Source organism: Bos indicus x Bos taurus, chromosome 9 (assembly GCF_003369695.1).
Source record: "Bos indicus x Bos taurus breed Angus x Brahman F1 hybrid chromosome 9, Bos_hybrid_MaternalHap_v2.0, whole genome shotgun sequence".
In the NCBI taxonomy this organism is placed as follows: domain Eukaryota; kingdom Metazoa; phylum Chordata; class Mammalia; order Artiodactyla; family Bovidae; genus Bos; species Bos indicus x Bos taurus.
This window is the reverse complement of record NC_040084.1, coordinates 48,239,328-48,260,742: the sequence shown is the minus strand read 5'-3', so window position 1 is coordinate 48,260,742 and position 21,415 is coordinate 48,239,328. Positions and strand designations below refer to the sequence as shown.

The 21,415-nt window shown below is 36.4% G+C and overlaps 1 protein-coding gene across 9 annotated transcripts in view; it reads left to right on the top strand.

Annotated features, from left to right (window-relative positions):
- Nucleotides 1-21,415, top strand: part of GRIK2 (glutamate ionotropic receptor kainate type subunit 2) — a 735,871-nt gene that overhangs the window by 460,197 nt on the left and 254,259 nt on the right. For all 9 annotated transcript variants that reach the window (XM_027551329.1, XM_027551330.1, XM_027551334.1 and 6 more), the window contains 2 exons: nucleotides 8,615-8,758; nucleotides 12,590-12,697. In XM_027551329.1, the coding sequence (XP_027407130.1) occupies nucleotides 8,615-8,758; nucleotides 12,590-12,697 (252 nt within the window). The remainder of the gene's footprint in view (nucleotides 1-8,614; nucleotides 8,759-12,589; nucleotides 12,698-21,415) is intronic.

Genomic DNA, 21,415 nt, shown 5'->3' with positions numbered 1-21,415 from the left:
CCAATATAAAATCAAAATAAAAGATGAGTTTTTCTAGGAGTGCAAATGTAAACTACAGGGCACCCGAAAATTCACCTGGTTCCTGCCCTCCTTTTACAGATGAAGAAACTGAGACTAGAAAAAACTGCAAGGCAGATTTGTCCAGGTTCACATTGCTGGTGGGTAATTATCTGTCCAACAGCAGTCCTTTAATTAGCAACAAAATTCAAGATGCTGTAATATTTCACCACTTATATTTAAATTCCAGACTTACCAGATATTGTGTGTGTTTAGGAACTTTTTTTTTTTTTTTTTTTGAGCACTGAATTATGGCATTGTGTACACACCACATTTTATAGGGATCATGTTGTTGTGTGTTAATTTCCTTCCTGCTCCTTCTCCCTCCAGAACTTGATCTGCTCTCTTGAACAGCATGAGGCCTATTCCCTCATTTAGGCTAACAGTGGGTGCAGAAGGGTTGAAACATTCTACTTTCTAAACCGGCTCCTTGTTCTGGATAGGATCCATCTTGATGAGATTACCGCTCTTCTGGCGATCATCATCATCATCATCTAACACCTGCCTATGCACCGCGAGCCAGGGATTGTGCAGACTGCTTTAATGTATTATCTCATGCCGTCTGTGTAGTCCAGGCAGCTGCTGGTAAAGAACTCCGTTTCAGAGCAGTACAAAGAGCCGGCAACACAGTAAGCATAACGGCAGCTGCAATGTAACTGGGAGAATTGTCTCTGACAATTGGCTCCCGACTGGGTCTGAGGGCATTTCTTCTTCCATCCCTCGGTTTCGTTACCAGCCACTGTGCACCTGCTCTGTGCCGGGCAGAGCGCTGGCTGCAGTGTGCCAGCTGAATGAGCGAACACCATCCTGCCTTCCATGTGTGACCCTCACCCTTGCTCAGAGGGGTGGGTGATTCTCTGTCCCATTTAGGCCTGTGTTGATTGTGGGAGGGAGCTCCAGAGGTCAGAGTCTAGTCCCTTCTCCACTACCCTTAATAGTCACATCTTCTAATAGAAGAATCAATATTTGTAACTGTTCTCTTGGAACTATCTGGTTTATAAAAGTGACTTTTTTCCCAACAAGAGACAGATATGGCAGATCATCAGTTTTCATTTCCAATTATAAAATGAGGAAACAAGGCAAATGGGGATTTAAGTATTTTTTTATTATTTGTTTTAGATAAAAGATCAAGACAATGAAATAGCCAGGATTCATAAACTTAAACTCCATGTATTAGACCAACCAGGCTGCTGTCTGTGCTGTGCACCATACTTCAGATGGGAATTTAGAAATGAGCAAAATCTGAGATGCAGGAGTTCCAGAATAGATCTGCCACCTGCCAGCTAGTATTCAGATCTCAAAGGGGACCTGCCTGCACTTATTTAATGGAAAGATAGATGTGTTCACGAAGCTGTTACTATAAATTCATTTAGAAACGGGACAGAGGCTGCACTCACATTCCTCCCAGATTTGAGCTGCTGGCAGATTTGGTTCACTGTACCTCTGGGAGGGAATACATTCTAGCTAGATGGCAAAGTGTGATTGTTATTCAGAGCTTCCTAAAGCCTATTCTTTTATGGTGTAAATGAACTTTTGGGTTGAATCATCAACTTATTGAAAAATCCTTTTATACATGCCCATAGTAAAAAAGCGTGGGCGAAGCAATATATGGAATACTGTGCACAGTTTTATGAAGAGAGGTGTGATTATTATACAAAAGATGTTTGTGTCTAGAAAGGAAGATAAAATGTGGAAAAGTGTAAAGAATTTTATTAAAAGTAGAATTGTCAAGAAGGAAAGAAGATACAGATCAATGATCCTTCATTTGTGAGAATTCTAGATATCTATAGAATAAAATGAAATCTACAGTCTTCCCAGAAAAATGCATTATGAGTTTTTTAATAGCTGTATTAGAGTAAAATTAATGTATTATAGTTGCCATATTTAAGCTGTACAACTTGATAGGTTTTGACCTAAGTATATCCTGTGGTCATGTATGGATGTGAGAGTTGGACTGTGAAGAAGGCTGAGCACTGAAGAACTGATGCCTTTGAACTGTGGTGTTGGAGAACACTCTTGAGAGTCCCTTGGACTGCAAGGATATCCAACCAGTCCATTCTAAAGGAGATCAGTCCTGGGTGTTCTTTGGAAGGAATGATGCTAAAGCTGAAACTCCAATACTTTGGCTACCTCATGGGAAGAGTGTGTCGTTGGAAAAGACTCTGATTCTGGGACAGATTGGGGGCAGGAGGAGAAGGGGACAACAGAGGATGAGATGGCTGGATGGCATCACTGACTCGATGGACGTGAGTCTGAGTGAACTCCGGGAGTTGGTGATGGACAGGGAGGCCTGGCGTGCTGCGATTCATGGGGTCGCAAAGGGTCGGACACGACTGAGCTACTGATCTGATCTGATACACTCATATAAGTATCACTATAATCAAGATATGGCAACATTCTTAATATTAGTCACATATTATTTATGTAACTAATACATATATATATATACTTTATATATATCATGTATCACATCACTCTTTAGTTACATTTAAATGTAAATTATTAAATACAATACTGGGTGTGTTTGAAGCCCAGATCAAGAGCCCAAGTATGTAAAAAGTGCTTAAGCAGAAAGACATTTGTATAAATGTAAATCTGCTGGCATAATAGAGAAAATAAATTGGAAAATGCTGTTTTACAACTTCTCCCAGGCAAAACTCAATGGAATGCCCAAAAGTGTTATATCCTAGGGGACAGAGCATTCCAAAAGGCTGCCTCCCTACTGGGAAGAAAGGTAAATACCTTTGATAGCTTTTGTGAAGAGAAGTCTTTAGTGTATTTAGTGTACTGAAGAGATTTAATACAGTGATGTTTGCTTCTGTGATCCTGTATAGTTCAAAACTGCTCATTTCTAACTAATTGCTTCATCCCTCATGCAAATAAAAGCTTTGTTTTAATTTTTTATAACTCTAGAACATCTATCCCAGAACTTTACAAAGAAAATGTTTAATGATGATGATTATAGTGATCAGAAACTGAAATAACATATGCACTTCCCCTGGACATGCTTGGTAATTAGCACTTAGTACCAGATTCTTCTGTAAATGAAATTTAAGTGCATAGAAATATTTTAGCTTTTCACGGAATCCATTAATATTCCTGTTTTTACTATTTGAAATGTTTCAATCATATATCGTAAATCAAAAGTATTTAGCAATGGTAATTCTTATCATTTTGAGAGCATCTAATCTCTCTGAGTTTTCAATTATTTAAAAATATGCAGTGGACTTTTTCCAAGCATAAAAGAAATGTAAGCGTACATACATTCACTGTTCCTTCAATGCTTTACAGTCTCATCAGACACGAGGCTACTTGAAATAGATGAAAAAAGTACGGGGTGACTAAACCAGTTTCTGTGGCAATAGCTCAACCATAGAAATTAGCATTCATCACTCTTCCACCTGCATCCCCGTTACATACTCCATGCCTAAAAGTAATTAGACTGGGTATAAGATAAACCCAGCAATAAGTTAGGGAGATGGTTAATGCATATTATAATATATGAGAAGGCACTTGTGATCTCTTCAAGCCATCCATTTAAAAAGATCACTGTTGTTTTACTGAAATGTGTAGGGCTATAATGCACAGTTTTAAAGGTTTGCAAAACAAGTTTCTGGCTGATGGACATGCTTTGTAGGTTAACTAACTTATTTTGGAAAGAAAAAGTTCCAACTCCAGTCTAATCTGAGATAGGGTCTCAAGAGGGCTCATATAGCTGTTGATAGATGCTTGACCTAGTAGTGAAATAGGGAGGGCTGCACTTGGATCTGACTATACTTTCCTAGACTGCACTTCCTTCTGGGCTATATTCCCAGGGTGAACAGATATTCTAACTTTCCACACAATAAGTATGATCTATTTATATATGAGTAATTATACTTGACGGAGAAGGCAATGGCACTCCACTCCAGTACTCTTGCCTGGAAAATCCCACGGACGGAGGAGCCTGGTAGGCTGCAGTCCATGGGGTCGCTAAGAGTTGGACACGACTGAGCGACTTCACTTTCACTTTTCACTTTCATGCATTGGAGAAGGAAATGACAACCCACTCCAGTGTTCTTGCCTGGAGAATCCCAGGGACGGGGGAGCCTGGTGGGCTGCCGTCTATGGGGTCGCACAGAGTCGGACACGACTGAAGCGACTTAGCAGCAGCAGCAGCAGCAGCAATTATACTTGAAAGAGAGAAAATAGGATAAACTGTTTTCTCTTCCTTGCTGATTTATTTATTTTTTTCTCTGCCTAGCTTTTGTCTTAGCAGTTTAGGATCTAAATAACTACAACTTTTTCTAACCCCCTCCTATGGATTTTAATAACCAGATTGTACACATACTCTGTATAGATTTGGTTAATTCACATTTATGTTTATGTAGCTGAAGTTTTTTTTAGAGGTACTATGATGTGTAAGGAAAAAAAAAATTAACCTGGAAGATTAATGAACTTTTGTTTGAATCTCAGCTCAGAGACGTGCTCTATGGGACATCATTTTCTGGTATTCAGCAGAGTCTCCAGAAATATGAGATCCACTGCTGTCACTTTGCCTTCCATTGCCTGTCATAGTTTCAGTGGGAATCTGGTTTAAGGGAGGTAATTGGTTATGGTGGTTAGGACAGTGGTTTTAAGAACTGGACTGTGTCTGAATCTTGTTTTTAAAATCTTTGTCTGAGTCTTAGTTCTGCCAGTCTTGTTATGATACTTTGGAGGGTCATTCTAAGACCTAAGTTTTGGCTGAGTCTTGTTTCTCAAGGTGATGAGACCTTGAGAGGATTATTTCAAACTTGCTAAACTTCAGTTTTCTCTTCTCTGATAAAAGTAGTATCAACTAAAATATAGGGTCTCCGTGAAATACGTGTGAAGAAATTGACAGTTGTGTGGCATAGAGTAAGTGTGCAGTGTAGCTTGTTAGTAATATTATTGAGATATTGACAAAGTAATGAACCCATGTATCTCTTTCATTTTTCTCCTGTTCTCTTCTACTCCTCCCATCTTTCCTCATATTTTCCCTCTAGAGAAGAGTCAAGGCAAAGGATTATAGAGTCAATATGAGAGAGTGGAAGACTTAGCCAGAACAGCTCGATAAAACTCTACAGTTTAGAGTTGGAAGTAGAGATGCCTCTTCAGCATGATCTTAAAAGATAGTCTTGGACCTTTGCCTTGTGAAAATCTACTGAGCAGCAACTGTATAGAGTAAATCTACCTCTTTCACAACCTCGTTCCTGGTTAATACTAACCTTCTCACTAACCTATTATTGACTCAATCTCATACATCATTGTATTTATTTTTTGTGAATTTATATTTACCAACTCTCCACAATCTATTTTCCTTACTTTATAGTGAATTTTCATTATGTAAATATTTACTGTTTATCAAAAATTATATATAAAAATGTATTCAAGTACTTATTGATATTTCTTATGTTTTGAAACTTTAAATTGTTTTCCTTTATTAAAAGTTGAACACTGAACAAAAACTAGAGAGAAGGATGTAAACTCTGGATAGTATTTTTGGATTCAGATCCAGCTCCATCTCTACATGCTATGATTTTCAAACCAGTTGTTTAACTGTCTTCTGAGTTAACTTCCTATTTTATACAGGAATTAAATTCATCAGTGAATTTCCAACTGCATGATGGGCATAAGAATTAAAGGCAATGATTTAGGGCAAGTGCCTCACACAAAGTAAATACTGAATGAACATTACTAATGTTACTAAATTAAGGCAAATTGTCAAGCATATATGCATTCTTGTGAAAATAAGAAAAACATTTTTGATAAGCTGGAGCTTTCTCAAAATTTTTCAAAGTTGAAAGAATTTACATATGTACAGTTTTGTGAAGATAGTAAAGCTAAGTCTGACAGGATATGAAGTCTAAATGGAAAACAATTCCATATTATCACATAAAGCAACTAGTTTAAAAGTAAGATGAAAAAAGCACCCTAAGCAGATGAAAATATCATAGAGAGTAGTTTCAGAAGTTCTGTTTATTATTTTATAATAAATCAACATACTTTAAACTGGAAATTCAAGAAGATATTTAAACAGCAACTTTTTAACTATAATTTTTCTCTCCTATCTTTACCTTATAGCTTAATAAATATTGTTTCCCTTTTGTAATTACATTTAAAATCACAGATCTTAAATGGTTTTATTGTCATCTAGTATACACTCTGATCCAGAAGCTGAAATTATGTACCAAAAATCATTTTCAAATTTTTAATTAGGTAAAATTCTTTCCTAGTATTGTCATTAATAGATAAGGTTGCTAATTCTAAAATTTTCAAATAGGTCACATAAGATCATATAAGGCAGTAAGTCCTGGCAGGATAGCAGGAATATCATAGATTGTGTTCTTTTAGCTATTTTATGACAAAGTTTCATCTTGGAAATAATTGCAATGGTATTTAGTAAACCTCCATCTTAAAAAAAAAAAAAAAACTGTAAAAAATAAAGAAAAACAATAAAAATATAAATTTTATTCACTGCTATCTCCCAAGAGTAATCAGTAGTATCATTTTAGTGTATTTTCTTCACTTTAATTTTTTTTTATTGTTATGATGTTTAAGAATACTTTCTATGACCAATGAGGCTGTTTGAATCTGGGCCTCTCGACTTCTTAGTTGTATGACTTTGTTAGTTACATAACATCTCTCAGCCTTGGTTTCATCATTTGTAAAATGGATACAATATCAGTATTTTTGTTAAATTATTATTGTGAGAAATAAGTTCAATAGCATATATGTTAAGTACACAAATGCTGGAAATACAGTTCTGTATAATCTGTTTTTACACTTAGCTTTATATCACATGCAGTTTCTCATCTAAATGATTATTTTTTAAAACATGATTTTTAATGTTTATATAAAGTATCATTGTGATTTTCTGTTTCCTTATTTTGAACATTTATTGATTTGTACTCTTTGTTATTTATTAAAACAAATACTGTGTGTAGCTTTTGTTCTTATCTTTTATTTTCTCAGGGCAAATTCCAGAAAGAGAAATTACTGGGCTAAAAAAAAGAAATGAATATTTAAAAAATTCCCTTGTGGTGCAACTTGCAAAATTGCCCTTTATCTTCTCTCTAGTAGTCTCTTAAAGTGTTCATATCTCTATACATTTGTTGATAGTGACTTTTAAAAAATTCATTTTATTTTTAAGTCAAACATATCTTTCATATCTTGTTAACTTTTTTTTTATAACCACCAGTGTGGTGTATGAGATATGTCCTCTGAGTGTTAACTCAGGCCAAAGATAAATATCAGCCTGATCCTCAGGCTCATGATATGTGCCTGTATCAACACCACTTCTCTAGTTTTCACTCTGCAGCCATCAATGTGCGAAAGTAGTCAGCTGGTATTTACCAAACGAAGGTTATGAATCTGAGCTATATTCCCCAAAGATTTATGAACTATAAAATGGTATTATTATTATGTTCTGTCATTGCACTGGGCTCTTTAGCCGCCTTCCATTTTATGTGGTTAAGTTCCTGAGGATCCATTTGCATGAAAGCTACTGTGTGTACTCATTTCGTATTGCATTGTGGCAAATGCTATAATCTACAGGGTTCCTATTCATTTTGGAATTCATTTCACAGCTCACTAATTGTGTGAATGAGAAGAGGAAATATATGCTTTTATTCCAAAGCATGCCAAGCAGATGGCCCAAAGTTCATTGCTACCCTCATTGTCAGAGTGGCTCTCTTCTGTAGGTAGTGAGCCTGGCATAGATCCGTCAAACACAATGTGAGGGGCCATTTAACACAGCGCTTGACAGTTACTGAGCCTCTGGTTTGCTATGACTTATAAACAGTTTATTTTTTATCATTCACCTCTAAAGTGGCCAGTCATTTGAGCAGGTGCAAACACAGTAGAATTCATATTCATTTTGCTTGAGAAGCCAAAATGAACTTTTATTCATATGGAAATTTTGGGAAAAGAAAACAGTACAGGGATTAAGCTTAGTTTCTTGAAAAGGGATTAACACATGTATTGAGATTCAAAACTGTATCATCATTTCTGAGACTGAACCTTTTGAAAAGCTGAATTGCAGGAAAAATTAGGGTTTATCTTTAAGCTTTTTAGGTAAATCTCTTCAAATCTCTTGTTTCTTTCTATGAAAGGAAATTATTTACTCATTTACTTTTATACACAATATGTAATTTAAGGAACCATTAAAATGCTCATATTTGCATTCCTTGTGTATGTACGCACACACACACGTGTACAGAGGAACAAAGAAAGCTAGAGACAAAGGGTGGGCAAAAAATTAAATAATGCATGTCTGCACACATTTCCTACTTAAGCAGAGATAGTGGGATGATATGAAATTGTTATCACTTCAGGAAAGGGAGGGTAGGTCAGATGTGCTAATGGAGCCCATGAAGGGATTTGATCACAGTAGCTTCTTTAAGAGAAACACAGCATGTGGAAATATTGTTTTCTCCCTTACATGAAGAAAAACTGGGTATTTATTTCTCTCACTGGCTCTTTATCTCTACTTACAAACCTCCTATCCTGGGTTTCACATGTATTGATGCCGCTTTTCCTTTTGTCTCATTTTAAGACTGATGCTGCTCTCATGTATGATGCTGTGCACGTGGTGTCTGTGGGCGTCCAGCAGTTTCCCCAGATGACAGTCAGCTCCTTACAGTGCAATCGACACAAACCCTGGCGCTTTGGGACCCGCTTCATGAGCCTAATTAAAGAGGTGAGTCAGGAGAAGTACCTCTGCTCTGTCTCACTTGTCCTCAAGTTGAATGAATTGAGATTATTACAGTTTCCCTCACAGGTAATCTTTTACTTGTATCTTTTAAATTAAACTTTCTTATTTTTCCCATACAAGCAAAATTAGCATTTTTACTAAATAATATGGAAGAAAGGGAAAAATTCTATGATAAATAAATGAAGTTCTACAAAATATCTATGATTGTGTGTACAGATGAGAACCAGTGATATATGATTTATGACATTTTTGCCCCTCACCTTTCGGAATCTTTATGTATGTTGTTGTTGTGTTGCTCAGTCATGTCCAATTGTGTTACTTTTCATTTATGTGGAAAAATAGATATTTAAAGAATATTTATAGCATAGCTCACAAAATATGCAATGAATTTTTAACTTGAATGCCCTTTGCACTACACTAAATTACACCCAATTTGTACATTTTCAAGAATTACTTTATAGAGCTATGGTTGCTAAGTATAACATCTAGTTATTTTAATTGTATTAGCATTAACATAAAACAAAATATATAGAGTCATAAAAGTCCAAAGTTTACTTCATGTTGCATAGTATAACCATTTTTATGGCAATGTATCATTTCTAATTATTACAGTTTAACACCAAGTATGCTCATAGTAAGGATAAAAATGGAGAATTTTTAAATGTCATACACAAACATGCAAACTCACACATTTACTTCACACACATATTCTTCCTATTCATCTTCTCATGAAGGAAATACCTTTGTCAGTTAAGGATATTTTTTATTTGATGCAGCAGGAGTTTTTTATTTTTTATTAAAGTACATTTGATTTATGAGTTTTTATATGAAAGGTTAACTATGAATATTTAATCTTCACTATGCAAAGTCACAGCTGTTATTACCATATATAAGATTTTTCATTTATTGCTTAAAGGAAATCATCAGCTCATCATAGAATAAATTATTTATCATGAAAATAAAAGTGCAAACAGAATCATAATTAAGAATCATCAGGACCTTGGCAAAGAATATTCATGAGTTCCTTGTCTAATTATTACTGAACTCTGAGATAGGTGGAATGATAGTCCTGTAACAGCATATTGTTCTTTTATTACTCCATATTCTGCATTTACTTCTGGTGTAAAACTAAGTCTCAGAGGATTGCTAACAGAGCATATTGGTTTGGCTAGCTGAAGAAGAGCTTGCTGAAGAAGAGCTTTTTCTGAATGAAGCACTTGACAATTGAGACATGTGTCAAACAGCCCTGTAAGAAACTGAATTCACTATTGTATTCATTGTAGGGTGTTATTGAGGATCTTGTCCACTAAATCACATAGGGTCTCTCTTATGAAGATCAAAAAGATTTCTGTCAGGTTTCAGTACCAGGAAAATCTGAGTTTCTCCTGGGCAATTGATGTGTCTTAAATTATGGGTCTTGTATCTTGTATTTTCATCATATTTTCTTCTTTGCTTTGGTTGCTGGAAAGTTCAGAATTCAATTTGTGATTGGTTTTATTAGTTGCACAGTTTCCTTGATGTATATTTCCCTGTGCTGTCTTTAACCCAGATTTCTTTGACTATTCTGTACTTCTACTTCTGTACTTCTTGATCCCATTTCTTATTTTTATACTACTATAGATTTTTGTTCACTGCCCACAGTTATTTTCTTTGGAAAAAATTAAGTTCAAAATGTTTTCCTTCCTTACTGGACAACTGTTGACACATGGTAACCTCAAGGATGCCCTTTTGCAATATGCACTGAGATATCTACTATAGTTTTTTAAAAAATTTACTTATAATTTATTAGCCTAAAATTGTTTTAGAATTTCTACACATAAGTATCCAAGGAACACAGGGAGCTTAGAAATGTAGTAATAATTATATACATTTGTAATACTTTTTGAAATGTTACCCTTTATCTACTGGGTTTTACCTGTTTTGAGTCTCAGTATATATTCAAACATAATTATGAGTATATGTTACATTATTTAAAATTTTCACATGTAACTATTTTTCCAAGCTATTTGCAAATAACATATATAACATCTAATTTGGCTATATAGCCAGCAGAATGAGAAATCTTTTTGTATTAAAAAAACCTAGATATTTGCTCACTCTTGAGGGATAGTCCATTGTGTATCTAGATTATTATATTCTTACCTCTTTCTACCTGAAGAAATGCTCCTATAGGAAGTGTACATTGATGTGAAGTAATTTCGATATATTTCTCCCAGTATCAGTTCAGTTCAGTTCAGTCGCTCAGTCGCTTTGCGACCCCATGAATCGCAGCACACCAGGCCTCCCTGTCCATCACCAACTCCCGGAGTTTACTCAGACTCACGTCCATCGAGTCAATGATGCCATCCAGCCATCTCATCCTCTGTCATCCCCTTCTCCTCCTGCCCCCAATCCCTCCCAGCATCAGAGTCTTTTCCAATGAGTCAACTCTTCACAAGAGGTGGCCAAAGCACTGGAATTTCAGCTTTAGCATCATTCCTTCCAAAGAAATCCCAGGGCTGATCTTCAGAATGGACTGGTTGGATCTCCTTGCAGTCCAAGGGACTCTCAAGAGTCTTCTCCAACACCACAGTTCAAAAGCATCAATTCTTTGGCGCTCAGCCTTCTTCACAGTCCAACTCTCACATCCATACATGACCACTGGAAAAACCATAGCCTTGACTAGATGAACCTTTGTTGGCAAAGTAATATCTCTGCTTTTGAATATGCTATCTAGGTTGGACATAACTTTCCTTCCAAGGAGTAAGCGTCTTTTAATTTCATGGCTGCAGTCACCATCTGCAGTGATTTTAGAGCCCAGAAAAATAAAGTCTGACACTGTTTTCACTTCCCATGAAGTGATGGGACCAGATGCAATGATCTTTGTTTTCTGAATGTTGAGCTTTAAGCCAACTTTTTCACTGTCCACTTTCACTTTCATCAAGAGGCTTTTGAGTTCCTCTTCACTTTCTGCCATAAGGGTGGTGTCATCTGCATCTCTGAGGTTATTGATATTTCTCCCGGCAATCTTGATTCCAGCTTGTGCTTCTTCCAGTCCAGCATTTCTCATGATGTACTCTGCATATAAGTTAAATAAGCAGGGTGACAATATACAGCCTTGACGTACTCCTTTTCCTATTTGGAACCAGTCTGTTGTTCCATGTCCAGTTCTAACTGTTGCTTCCTGACCTGCATACAGATTTCTCAAGAGGCAGGTCAGGTGGTCTGGTATTCCCATCTCTTTCAGAATTTCCCACAGTTTATTGTGATCTACACAGTCAAAGGCTTTGGCATAGTCAATGAAGCACAAATAGCACACAGCGTAAAATAAAGCAATGTTAATTATTCTAAGTATAAAGTGTATGATTGAAGTAATGTAACAAAATGTATCCTAGATTCAGTTTCTTTAATTGTAATAAAATATTTATTTTGTATTAGTTTGATGTTAGGAGTGGTATTTTATAATAGTATTTCTAGTTGTAATCCCCAGTGAGATATTTACTATTTTAAGTTCTCACTTTGCTGAAAGAGCTTTGCTATTTAAAACATAAGCCACAAGTTTCTCATAAAGGAAGGTTATACCTGGCAAATGCAGTATTTAAAATGAAAAATTTACAATAAATTTTCCCTGGGACTTGGATAGCATATTTGGAAAAAACATCCTTCGAAGTTCAGAAGAGAATAAAATGTTAAATACTAAAAATGGACAGCAATGTAAATTTATGAGAAGTAACAAAAATAGTGTTTCTTTTTCCTTGTACAAAAACGGTTTATCTTCTCATCCTTTACATATTTAATAATCTATGGTTTTTGTTTGTTTGTTGGTTTTCCCCACAGGCACATTGGGAAGGCCTCACAGGCAGAATCACTTTCAACAAAACCAATGGCTTGCGAACAGATTTTGATTTGGATGTGATCAGCCTCAAGGAAGAAGGTCTGGAAAAGGTACTTGAAACATTCAGTTCATTTACTTTAATTATTAAATAAACATATCCTAATGAAGAAGTAAATATTTCCTGTTGCCACATTTCATTGACTTTTAAATTTATTGAGTGACTCTAAGAAATTTGTTCTCAATTCATTACATTAGACATAATAATTGGCAATTAGAACTCAAGGATAAAGATGTCTTTTAAGATATTTTATGTTTTTATTTTCTCATCAGGTTTTTCTGATTCTTTGCATATAATGTATGTAATCTTCATTTAATGTAAGGTATATTAATGTATTAATATAATCCTAATTAGCTATAAGATATAATTAGAAGATATTTGGTGTAGTATGAGTCTTTATATATGTAACTTATAATCACATGTGCCTGCATAGACTTTCCCACTTATAGCAGACCATATAAAACGATTAAATACTAAAACATGTTTCCACTGCTGGGCCATATTCAAGAGAAATGTCTGAATTAATCTGCACAAGTAACTTAGATATGAACATGAATGCTACACATTACATTGACTCTGTCTCCCTTGATTTTATTTATACAACTGAGGTGATGTACAGAGTTTGGGTGTGTGTGCTACTTTTAGAACATTTTAATAGAAGTTTGCTTATATTTTTAATATATGTATTTAGATATTTTTGATGCATTTATTGAAAGCTACAAATTAAAATAGATATTTTGATAAGAACTTTAGGAAACAAGTTTGCGATAATATGACTTTAAAGATATTGTTATATTTCATCTAACAATTGAACATGGAACATCACTCATAGATGGAAACTAAAGAAGGAAATTGAATCAAAATAAGGGGTCTTTTAGCCTGAAATGAAACAAAATATATATAAATGTTGATTAAATGATGCAGGAGAGAGAAAACACATATTTGTAATGTCACCAAGACAAGAGGTATATCATGACAAATTGATGAGTAAAATTAATAGGAGTATTACCTCTTTTCATTGAGAGTTTGGTTTGTATCCTTTGTCAAGACCATGCAAAATCAGGAATCTTATAATAAACTGAAACTAAAATATTCGTGAGACTGTCACTTCCTAATTACCTTGCTTCCAAGACTGAGAACATCACTTGATACCCAAGGCTGGAATTGATAATGGTGAAGTTCAGTCAGCTCATATGGACTAATCTCAGTATTTACTGGGAATCCTATTACCTTATTCTTTGAAAGTACTCAGGTCACTAGGATGAGCCTCAAGCACTGCTTATATTTCAACACATTAACATAAAAATGGTGATGCTCTTCATGTTACCATAGACCCAGTCCTATCGTAGACTCAAAATAAAGAAAATATTAGAGGTTTCTTCAGGCTGAACTGTGAATTACAGAAATACCCTGAATGTAATAGTTACCAGGTATATGTTATGATCTATCCTATTGGTAAGCGGAGTATAATAATGTGAGTTATACATGTTGCCTTAACATTTCATCGATATTTCGTGTTCTTAACTGAAATTTGAAAATTTGTTTTGATAAATTAATTACACACAGTCCTTATCCTTAAGAGGCTCAAGAGGCTTTTTCTATAGAATGATCAGGTAACACACATTTGTAAGTAAATACAATGGAACATCTGTTTCAAGTTTCAAAAGAGTAATAAAAGAATATTTCTGATAAGAGTATAATTAAGTATATTACAGCATACAAGTTTCTTAGAATTATCTTAGAATAATAGAGAATTTATAGATTAGTAGGAATTGAATAATTTCTAAAAGATGTAACAATATAGGAAAGTCATGCATAATGTTTCATTTGATCATAGATGTGTATGCTGCTGCTGCTGCTAAGTCGCTTCAGTCGTGTCCGACTCTGTGAGACCCCATAGACGGCAACCCACCAGGCTCCCCCGTCCCTGGTATCCTCCAGGCAAGAACACTGGAGTGGTTTGCCATTTCCTTCTCCAATGCATGAAAGTGAAAAGTGAAAGTGAAGTCGCTCAGTCGTGTCCGACTCTGAGCGACTCCATAGACTGCAGCCTACCAGGCTATTCCGTCCATGGAATTTTCCAGGCAAGAGTACTGGAGTGGGATGCCATTGCCATATTACGCAGGCCTTTTGATCCACTTGCTGGTGTTATTTAGTCGTTAAGTTATGTCTCACTCTTGTGACCCCTGCACTTTAGCCCACCAGGCTCCTCTGTCCATGGGATTTCCCAGGCAAGAGTATTGGAGTGGGGTGCCATTGCCTTCTCCCATAGAAATATATAGATTTATACATATATATGTACACATACACAGTCTTCCCTGGTTGCTCAGCTGGTAAAGAATCCACCTGCAATGCAGGAGACCCCAGTTTGATTCCTGGGTTGGGAAGATCCCCTGGAGAAGGGATAGGCTACCAACACCAGCATTCTTGGGTTTCCTGGTGGCTTAAATGGTAAAGAATCTGCCTCCAGTGCACAAGACCTGAGTTCTGTCACTGGGTTGGGAAGATCCTCTGGAGGAGGACATGGCAACCCACTCCAGTATTCTTTCCTAGAAAATTCTATGGACAGAGGAACCTGATGGGCTACAGTCCATGGAGCTACAAACAGTCAAATATGACTGAGCACACATATGCATATATTTTCACTTGATAATTTATATGCACTAATATTTTATTTGATTTATATATGTATATATATATATGCATAGGGCTTCCCAGGTGGCTCAGTGGTAAAGAATCTGCCTGCAATGCAGGAGACCTGAGTTCGATCCCTGGGTGGGGAAGATCCCCTGGAGAAGGGTATGGCAACCCACTCCAGTATTCTTGCCTCATAAATCTCCTGGACAGAGGAGCCTGGAGGGCCACAGTGTACAGGGTCACAAAGAGTTGGACATGACCAAGCATGAGCCATATATATATACACACACACACACACACACACACACACACACATACATATTATATACACACACACATTCTCTCACATACTGTAGAAGTGGGAAATAGAGCTAAAATGCTGGTTTGTGTCATACCATGAACACCTTGTCAAGATATTTGCAATCATATTTGCAATGTATACATTGTGATTTCAAAGACAGAATAGCCTGGAGTCCTGTGGATTGCTTGGGAAGATATAGTTTGGAATAACTTTACTATGAAGCCATGAAACTCTTCTGAGAGTATAATTTAGAGTAAACAGTGACAGATGGTATTAACTGAACCTTCATCAGTGTTAGTTTAAAGAAGAGCAGACTATTGGGACTCTGTTAAGGGATAATGGTGGTGCCTATATGGCAAAAGTGGAAGGAGCTAGTTACAGAGCTAGAAATCAAACACTGGAGAAAAAAAAAAAAAAAAAAGGAAAGGAAATTTACTTTAGAATGAAATTGGCACAAATCTCCTGAGAAGACAAAGTCCTAAGAGTGGGTGAAGGTAAGCTATAGGGAAAAGGAACTTAGAGTTCACATCAAACTGTTTCAGAACCTTTGAAAATTAGTCATCAGCTAAAAAAGGGAAGTGGAATTTACTTTAGTCAGTATTTTAGTTTAGTCACTATTTTCCAAATAGTGGAAATATTTTGGAAATGCCATTATGGTTGACTTGACTTTGAAATTGTAGGAATGAAAAGTGAAAATTGCTCAGTTGTGTGTCTCTTTGTGACCCCACGGACTGTAGCATGCCAGGCTCCTCTGTCCATGGAATTCTCCAGGCAAGACTACTGGAGTGGGTGGCCATTCTTCTCCAGGGGATCTTCCCAGCCCAGGGATTGAACCCAGGTCTTCTTCATTGCAGGCAGATTCTTTACCATCTGAGCCACCAGAGAAACCAGTGAAATATATTCATTTTTTAATTTAGTAGACTGATTAATAGATCAAGGACTAAATTCAAACAGAATTGGGCTCAAATCCTTGTTCCACCATTTACTATTTACAAACAGGTTTCTTATTCCCTCAAAATACAGTGTCTCCAACTATATCATGGGTAATAGCAATATTTGCCTCCTGAAGGCTCATAAGTCTTGCTGATTTTACCTTTGTCTTTTCCTAAATAGTATAGTTACCAATTCATAGATGAAAAGACAGAGTTCCTAAATTGATAGAGTTCACATTTTGAAAGGTTCAATAAATGGTAATTCAGGAGACTTAAATTACAATTCCAGTTCTATCACAAGTGTATGAACTTCATCCTTCCACCCAACTTCTCTATGCCCAATTCCCCATCTCAAAAAAAGCTGAGAGAAATGGACTTCCCTGTTGTACTGGCTGAAGAAAAAGATATCGTGGTCTCTAAAAGAACCTAAAAATACTACATTAATATGAATAAGGCTAGGAATTTTAACTATCCTCAATCCTATCTGCTCATGCTACTGCCTCTTTTTTGATTCTTATCATCTTTGACTTTATTTATTCATTTAATTCCCTAACAAATATTCGATAAACATCTATTTTATGCCTTTACAATGGTTATACTCTAGTGAAGAAAACCTGCCAATAATAAATGAATGCATAAAATTATAACAAAGGATTGGACAGTCATATATGTTAAAATAAAGACCTCTTGTTTGTATGTACAGTAAACAGATATATTTTGAATTGTTTTCTCAAATGTTAATCTTAGGATTAAAACAGTTAATGACAGTATAATACATACTTCTGATATTTGTGACTGTGGAGCTTCCTGTATACTTCTGACAAATAGAAGTAGGACATATTCATGGAACTGAACTTGGGGTTAAAATGCTACTCTGGATACAGCTTTCCACTTAGCTGGGAATCATAAATCAAAGTGAATTCCTTCTCCTTTGGCTCACCAGGGACCTTGGTAAGAACCCACCCCAGTTAGTCATGGTCTAAGAAGGGTCAGCCGTGCTGCATAAACAAGCAGTCACATCTATTATTATTATTGGTTTAATTGGGGCAAGAAATAATGTCTTTACTCAAAAAGCCAGGAGTTAGATCAGACTTCTTTTGTACTGAAAGGGGAGGAGCTAAAGTCAAATATTTCCTGGATCTGGTCAGCTTCCGGAGGGGAGGTGCTAATTTCTTCCTTCCTGTAGTCGTTCACAGATGTACCTGGTCAGGTATAAGAAAGGTCAAGAATATTGCATACACATCCAACCATGTCTGTCCAAAAAAGCCCTTGGGACATGGCAGTCCTTTCTCTGAAACAGAGGAAGAAGATTAAGGATATAAGACAGTAAATGACTTTGTTTTCCTCAGGCAATGCTAAGACGGTTTCTTTCTTTAAGAGCCTGGTATTGATCATGGCATCTGATCCCATCACTTCACGGTGAATAGAAGGGGAAAAAGTGGAAGCAGTGATAGATTTTATTTTCTTGAACTCCAAAATCATTGCAGACAGTGACTGCAGCCATGAAATTAAAAGATGCTTGCTTCTTCAAAGGAAAGCTAAAACAAACCTACATAATATATTAAAAAGCAAAGACATCACTTTGCCTCCAAAGTTCCATATAGTCAAAGCTATGGTTTTTCCCGTAGTGTTGTATGGATGTGAAAGTTGGATGATAAAGGAGGTTAAGTGCTAAAGAATTGATGCTTTGGGATTGGGTGATGGAGAAGACTCTTGAGTCCCTTTGATAGCAAAGAGATCAAACCAGTCAATCCTGAATAAATCAACCCTGAATATTCATTGGTAGGACTGATGTTGCAGCTGAGGCTCCATTACTGTGGCCACCTGATGTGAAGAGCTGACTTATTGGAAAAGATCCTGATGCTGGGAAAGATTGAAGGCAAAAGGAGAAGAGGGCAGCAGAGGATGAATGGTTAGATAGCACCACCAACTAAATAGACATGAATTTGACCAAATTCCAGGAGATAAGAGGACAGAGGAGCCTGGAATGCTGCAGTCCATGGGGTTGCAAAGAGTTGGACACAACTTAGTGACTGAACAACAATTGAGATTAATAACAGTACGAAAAGGAAAATTACAATAAATGATTTTCCCAGCTTGAATCATTGTCCAAAGATCATGTTGTATATTTCACTTTCAAAATACATTTAGAATCCATCTACTTCCCTCCACATCCTTTGCTATAATTATAACAAGGAGACCCTTCACCTGGGTACTACATTGGAGATATACAAATTTATTTATAACTGACAATAAAATTAATAGATTTTTTAAAGGATATGTAACTATGATATGATTTACCATTGGAAATGGTTTGACTTTACTTATCTTGTACTCTGAGACTTAGCTATATTTTAGGAAAGACCAGTTTCAGATGGAACAAAAACATGACTAATGGCAATAGATATTAAGAAATATTCAGGTGGTTCTTAGAATATGATATCAAAAAGGTTCTGTTTAGAGCAAAAACAGTTAGGAGGGTTTTACACAAATAGGTTTGAACTGAGTTGATGACAGTACATGATAATGGTTCATTTCCATTGCAAAATGAGCTATCTAAAGGCCATTAAAAAAACACTTAGACTTTAAAAACAATTCCTTCCAAGAAACTGTGTACAATAATAAGTACAATAATAAAATTGCTTTATTTTACCACCTGATTGAATTTTCTTACTGAATGTTCTTTGTGACAACTATGTACATCATGAGCTTTCCAAGAAAAAAAAAAAATCAATCTCTTGCTATTATATTTTGTTTGTTATTTAAATGGATTTTTTTAAATTTTCATCTAAATAGAAACGTTAAACTAAAATCATAATTGTGTACGTCTCTTGCCCTTTGTGTAGCATCAGAATTTCCTATCTATTCTGGTTATTTTTCTGATAGTCTCCTAAATGTGATATTTAATATATTAAAATAGAAGTTAGAGAATAGAATGTTCTGTCTTCTCAGTGCAAAGGCCTAATAAATCCGTATTGAAATGTGGCTGTTTTATTAATATCATATTAATCTAGAAAAAACACAAAGATCAAACTAAGCCTCAGCATGCTTTTAGAATAAAATTAGCCCCCTTAGGGACAATCTTGAGAAAGAAAAGTGGCTATCAAGAGCCATCTTATGGAATATATGTTTGCCAGTTTCTACAAAATTAAAAATTTATATAAATAGCATAAATCAAGATGACCCATATTTGCAAACCTGTAAAAGTTTGAACAGAGAAGGCAATGGCACCTCACTCCAGTGCTCTTGCTTAGAAAATCCCATGGATGGAGGAGCCTGATAGGCTGCAATCCATGGGATCGCTAAGAGTTGGACACGACTGAGCGACTTCACTTTCACTTTTCACTTTCATGCATTGAAGAAGGAAATGGCAACCCACTCCAGTGTTCTTGCCTGGAGAATCCCAGGGACGGGGGAGCCTGGTGGGCTGCCGTCTATGGGGTCTCACAGAGTCGGACACGACTGAAGTGACTTAGCATAGTATAGCAAAAGATTGAATTCATTATATTTTACTATCAAATAAAGATTCAACTTCTAAAATCTGTGCTTTCTGAATATTCACTACTTGCATTTTTACCCACTGGTAGAGGAACTGCTATCAACAATCCATAGACTTCTTGCTAAAAACTCAAATATTTTGATAATATATGGAAAGAGTGAGGATTAGTAGTGAGACTGTGCCTGTCTGAGTTTACAAACATATAACCTCAGATATGCAGATGACACCACCCTTATGGCAGAAAGTGAAGAGGAACTAAAAAGCCTCTTGATGAAAGTGAAAGTGGAGAGTGAAAAAGTTGGCTTAATGCTCAACATTCAGAAAACGAAGATCATGGCATCTGGTCCCATCACTTCCTGGGAAATAGATGGGGAAACAGTGGAAACAGTGTCAGACTTTATTTTGGGGGGCTCCAAAATCACTGCAGATGGTGACTGCAGCCGTGAAATTAAAAGACGCTTACTCCTTGGAAGCAAAGTTATGACCAACCTAGATAGCATGTTCAAAAGCAGAGACATTACTTTGCCAACAAAGGTTCGTCTAGACAAGGCTATGGTTTTTCCTGTGGTCATGTATGGATGTGAGAGTTGGACTGTGAAGAAAGCTGAGCACCGAAAAATTGATGCTTTTGAACTGTGGTGTTGGAGAAGACTCTTGAGAGTCCCTTGGATTGCAAGGAGATCCAACCAGTCCATTCTGAAGGAGATCAGTCCTGGGATTTCTTTAGAAGGAATGATGCTAAAGCTGAAACTCCAGTCCTTTGGCCACCTCATGCGAAGAGTTGACTCATTGGAAAAGACTCTGATGCTGGGAGGGACTGGGGGCAAGAGAAGGGGATGACAGAGGATGAGATGGCTGGATGGCATCACTGACTCGATGGACATGAGTCTGAGTGAACTCCGGGAGTTGGTGTTGGACAGGGAGGCCTGGCGTGCTGCGATTCATGGGGTCGCAAAGAGTCGGACACGACTGAACGACTGATCTGATCTGATCTGATGTTCCAGAAAGAGAACATGTTTCAAAGTGCATTTAAAGAAACTTTTTTGTACAATATATATATATATTTAAAGAAAGAGTGGTAATTTCTGCATAAAATTTTACTGTTGATCTTTGTCTTGTCAGAAGAATCATTAACCCCCTCTGAAAAGATATCTGAATGGATTTACAGTCCAAAATTTATCTAAATCTGAAAATCTACATTAGATCACTGAGGATTTTTTTTTTTTTTGTAAACACCTAATGCATAGCATTTGCTTCCCTGGTAGCTCAGACAGTAAAGCATCTGCCTACAATGCGGGATTCCCAGGTTCGATCCCTGGGTCAGGAAGATCCCCTGGAGAAGGAAATGGCAACCCGCTCCAGTATTCTTGCCTGGAAAATCCCATGGACTGAGGAGCCTGG